General features: G+C 35.4%; 1 protein-coding gene across 1 annotated transcript; it reads left to right on the top strand.

Moving 5' to 3' along the window:
- Positions 1 to 3610: 3610 nt before the first annotated feature.
- LOC308500291 (glutamyl-tRNA(Gln) amidotransferase subunit A, mitochondrial-like) lies at positions 3611 to 5252 on the top strand (the record flags this gene model as incomplete). The annotated part of the gene is made up of 1 exon (XM_081054665.1): positions 3611 to 5252. Exon 1 carries the CDS (start codon positions 3669 to 3671, stop codon positions 5250 to 5252), a length of 1584 nt encoding a protein of 527 aa, XP_080910791.1. The 5' UTR covers positions 3611 to 3668.
- Positions 5253 to 5615: the final 363 nt, after the last annotated feature.

Raw genomic sequence — 5615 nt, 5'->3', positions numbered from 1 at the left:
ACATTGTGTGTTCACCACCCAGAGTTAATTCTCCTTCCATCACTATATATTTGACCCCAATTACCCTCATCTACCACACCCTTCTCCCTTACCCTCTGGTAATCACGAAACTATTGTCTGTGTCTATGAAGTTTGGTTTCTTTGTTTGTTCCTTTGTTGCATTCAGTTTTATATCACACATATCAGTGAAATCATATGGTTCTTGACTTTTTCTGCATGATTTATTTCGCTCAGCATAATAATCTCAAGATCAATCCACTTTGTCGCAAATGACACTATTTCATCTTTTCTATGGTAGAGTAGTATTCCATTATGTATATGTACCACATCTTCATCCAATCGTCCATTAAAGGACACTTTGGGTGTTTCCATGTGTAATTTTACTAACCATTGTGACCCCGATAAATTTTAATTAAAAAAAAAATGAGTCAATGAAGTCTTCCCAAACTTAAATGCAATAAACAAACAAACAAATAAATAAATAAGAAAGATTAAAAAGGAACAGAAGATCTCAGAACTGTGGGACAATATTAGAAGTCTAAAATACACATAATTAGAATAATGAAAGGAGAAGAAAGAGTGAATGAGGCAGAAGAAATATATGAAGTAAAAATGGCTGAGGAATATCCAAAATTAGGACAGGCACAAAAGCACAGATCCAGGAAGCACAGACCTCAGATAACACCAAGGTATGTCATATTCAAGCTGAATAAAACTAAAAAGACAAAGAGAAAATCTTGAAGAAAATGAGAGAGGGCAAAGCAACCACATTTACCTATAGAGAGACAAAAACAAGAATATTTAAATATAGCTCATTTCTCATGAGAAATGGATAAAGTCTTTAAATAGTTCAAGAAAATAAAAGCCAATCTAGAATTCTACATCCAGTGGTATTAACCTTCAAAAGATAAGGCGAAATTACAATTTTTCTCAGACTATCCAAAACAGAAGAAATTCATTATCAGCAGACATGCACTGCACGGATTTTTAAGGGAAGCTCTTCTGGCAAAAGAAAAATGTAGGCCATAAACTAGGATCTATAAAAAAAGAAGAATGTTGGAGAAAAACTAAATAAAAATAAAAAGAAATTTATTTTTCTTATTCTTACTTGACCCAAAATAACTACTTAAACAAATATAGACAATGTATTGGATGATTATATCACAAGTATAAGAGACATGAGTGACAAAAATGTTACAATGGATGAGAAAGGAGGATTTTGGAATACTGCTATAAGGTACCTGTAATACACTTGAAACAATGTAGTGTTATTTGAAGGTGGTTCAAAATTATTTATAATGTGTATTATTAACCTAAGGGCAACAATTAAAATTTAAAGCAAAAAGATTTAACCAAATGTAATGAAAAAGAATGTATTACAAAACCAAGAAGCTTAGGAAACACAGGCAGGATGACTACAAACAAAACCACAAGCAGGTACACCTGATAGGCAAAATGCTGACAACCCAAGATAAATCTTGAGTCAGTCAGAGAGATAGATACATTATATGCAAAGAAAGAAAGATAAAAATGAGAAGAGACTTAACAGAAACTATGCAAGCCAGAAGACCATGGAAAGACATCTATCTTTAAAGTACTTAAAGAAAATTATTACCTAGAATTCTATGCCCTTAAAAAATATATTGCAAAAATAAAGTCTAGATAAATTTCTATTTGACAACCAAAACTGAAAGAATTTATTATCAGCAGACCTGCCATACAAGAACGGTTAAAAGCTATTTAAATAAAAGAAAAATATTAAATAAAAGTTGGATTTACACAAAGGAATGACGATCTACAGAAAGAATAAAATTTTGAGTAAACATAAGAGCCATTTGCTTAATTATTAATTTTGAAAAATATTATTGTCTAAATAAAAAATAGTAGCAATGTACAGATAAGTTCAAAATATATGTAGAAGTAAAATATGCAATGATAGTAGGGGGTAAATGGAAGCACATTGTTGCAAGTTTCTCATACCATAACAGGGTTTACCTTTATTTGATGGTAGCCTCGAAGTTAGAGATGTATATTGTAAATTCTAGAGAAATCATGAAAAAATTAAAACAAAGAGGTATAGCACAGTAGAGATAAAAATAGAAACATATAGTCTAACATTAAAACAAAAAAAAACAGACAAGAAGGAAATAGTACCACAACAGACTAAACAAAATGAAAATAAATAGCAAGATGGTAAAATTAAACCAACCATAGAATAATTATGCTAAATATATATGACTCAGGAATTCCAATAGGGCAAAAATTGTCACATTGTATAAAAACAAAGAACCAACCATAAACTATTATTTTAAATAGACTTTAAATTCATAAATGTGATAAAAATATGGTAAAATAACATAGAGTTATCACAAGTTCTCTTATTCATTAATAATCTACTGGAAAATTAAAGTAAAGTGGTTCTGTTATTCATGTTTTTCAATCAATGATCAGTGATGTTTTGAAATGATTAAATAAATGATAAGATTTAACATTTAATCAAGTTATAGTTTTAAAAATCAAATAAGATTTGTCAGGCATCTTTTATTTATCACCAATAAAAAAATTATCTCCCTCAATATTTATTATTAGTATTTAATAATTTTTTATTTTTCAATTACAGTTGACACACAATATTATATTAGTTCCAGGTGTACAACACAGTGGTTAGACATTTATATGACTTATGAAGTGATCACCCCATTAAATCTAGTACCCATCTGACACCATAGTTATTACAATATTATTGACTATATATTTAAATTATGCCTTTAAAATAGGTTATATCTTTTTCCTTAATGAGAATAATAAGAGTACAAAAGATAATGCCCTTTTGTCCAAGTATAAAATTTTATCTCATGAGGAGACTCGGAAGAAATGGACGAGTGTATTAGTAAGTTGTAAGGCAGAGACAAAGAGCTGACTACATGGAAATTGTCAAGTCTGATTCTTGGTTTACACTTCAATGGGAACAAGTCAGATATGTGGAGACATGGGAGAGTGTCAGGTTGCAGCTGGAAATACTTGTGCTATGTATCCATTCTGTCTTCTAGTCATCAGTTTCTCAATTTAGTCACTTTTATGTAAGTCTTGAGAATGAATGTAAATATCCTAGATACACGTCCTTATATTCAAAATCCAGCTTCAGCAACAAATTGAGCAAACTCTGGTAACATCTGGAGTACTTGGTCTTTTCCCAGCCCCATGATTGGTTTTCTTTGGCATTAGAAATATCCCTAAAGAAAATGTATCACACACACACGCACACACACAGACACACACACACACACATACACAGAATACTAAGGTTTATAGTAATAACTTTTCCTGTGATTGGGAATGATGTAAGTTGCTTTAGTGTTCTTTGAAATAGTCTGTGCTTTTCTGCTTCAGAAGACACAAGAATTCTAGGGAGTGGCCTGCCTGATGTGTCTTCCTCTCTTAAAAATTAAAATGCAGAATCTAGGTCAGTTTCTTCCTTTGAAAATATTACAATCTTCCCCCTATATTAGACAACTATCTGTGGCCTCCAAATTCAGCTGGTTAGAAATAGGGCTTCTGGAGTGACGACGAAAGATGGCTGCGCCCATGTACTACCTGTAGGTGTTGTTGACCTTTCCTTTTCCTCCTCGTCACTAGCGCCCTGTGGTGGCAGGCAGGGCACGAGGACCATGCTGGGCCGGACCCTCCGAGAAGTTTCTGCGGCGCTGAAACAAGGCCAAATTACTCCAACTGAGCTCTGTCAGAAATGTCTCTCTCTTATCAAGAAGACCAAGTTTCTAAATGCTTACATCACTGTATCAGAAGAGGTGGCCTTAAAGCAAGCTGAAGAATCAGAGAAAAGATACAAGAAAGGTCACTCACTTGGGGATTTAGATGGAATTCCTGTTGCAGTAAAAGACAACTTTAGCACATCCGGCATTGAGACAACGTGTGCATCAAACATGCTGAAAGGTTATGTACCACCTTTTAATGATACAGTTGTTCAGAAATTATTGGATCAGGGAGCTCTTCTAATGGGAAAAACAAACTTAGATGAGTTTGCTATGGGATGTGGAAGCACAGATGGTATATTCGGACCAGTTAAAAACCCCTGGAGTTTTTCAAAACAATATAGAGAAAAGAGGAAGCAGAAGCCCCATGGTGACACAGAGGATTCAGATTGGCTTATAACTGGTGGAAGCTCAGGAGGGAGCGCAGCAGCCGTATCAGCCTTCACATGCTTTGCGGCTTTAGGATCAGACACAGGAGGATCGACCAGGAATCCAGCTGCCCACTGTGGGGTGGTTGGTTTAAAACCAAGCTATGGCTTAGTTTCTCGTCATGGTCTCATTCCCCTGGTGAATTCAATGGATGTGCCGGGAGTCCTAACCAGATGTGTGGATGATGCAGCAATTGTGTTGGGTGTACTGGCTGGACATGACTGCAAAGATTCTACCACGATACAAGATCCTGTTAAACCATTTATGCTTCCGAATTTGACAGACGTGAGCAAACTATGTATAGGAATTCCAAAGGAATATCTTGTACCACAATTATCAAGTGAAGTGCAATCTCTTTGGTCCAAAGCTGCGAATCTCTTTGAGTCTGAGGGGGCTAAAGTAATTGAAGTGTCCCTGCCCCACACCAGTTATTCAATTGTCTGCTACCATGTATTGTGTACATCGGAAGTGGCATCGAATATGGCAAGATTTGACGGACTAGAATATGGTCACAGATGTGACATTGATGTGTCTACTGAAGCCATGTATGCTGCAACCAGACGAGAAGGGTTTAATGATGTGGTGAGAGGAAGAATTCTCTCAGGAAACTTTTTCTTATTAAAAGAAAACTATGAGAATTATTTTGTGAAAGCACAGAAAGTGAGACGACTCATTGCTAATGATTTTGTGAATGTTTTTAACTCTGGAGTGGATGCCTTGCTAACACCCACCACCTTGAGTGAGGCAGTGCCATACCTGGAGTTCATCAAAGAGGACAACAGAACGCGAAGTGCCCAGGGTGACATTTTCACACAGGCCGTAAATATGGCGGGATTGCCGGCAGTGAGTGTCCCTATGGCCCTCTCAAACCACGGCCTGCCAATAGGACTACAGTTTATTGGACGTGCGTTTTGTGACCAGCAGCTTCTCGCAATTGCCAAATGGTTTGAAAAACAAGTCCAATTTCCTGTTATCCAACTTCAGGAATTAATGGATGATTGTTCATCAATCTTCGAAAATGAAAAGTTAACTTCTGTTTCTTTAAAACAGTAGTGATGAACATATTGTGCAAATTAAAATGATTTTTAAAGCTTTTCTATTCTAAAAAAAAAAAAAAAAAAAAAAAAAAAGAAATAGGGCTTCTGAAGCCAAAGTCATAGACTCACCTTCATCAAGGGCCAGTTAGCTCTACTCTGCTCTATCGGTGAAGTCTGAACCCACCATTTGTTAGTCATTTCACAAAACTCGGAGGGGAACTCGATATAACAAATGTGAATGTGCACATTCATCACATCTATAGATAGATGACATTAATCTAGAAGTCACACTCCTGTGACTTGGCAATAATGTGCCAATGACAAATTTAGGGGTAAGGTAGAACAAGGTTCCTCAATTAACTGATCATGTAACCTTGAA

The sequence above is a fragment of the Rhinolophus hipposideros genome, assembly GCF_964194185.1.
Source record: "Rhinolophus hipposideros genome assembly, chromosome: 8".
Taxonomy (NCBI): domain Eukaryota; kingdom Metazoa; phylum Chordata; class Mammalia; order Chiroptera; family Rhinolophidae; genus Rhinolophus; species Rhinolophus hipposideros.
This window is presented reverse-complemented; position numbering and strand designations above follow the sequence as displayed.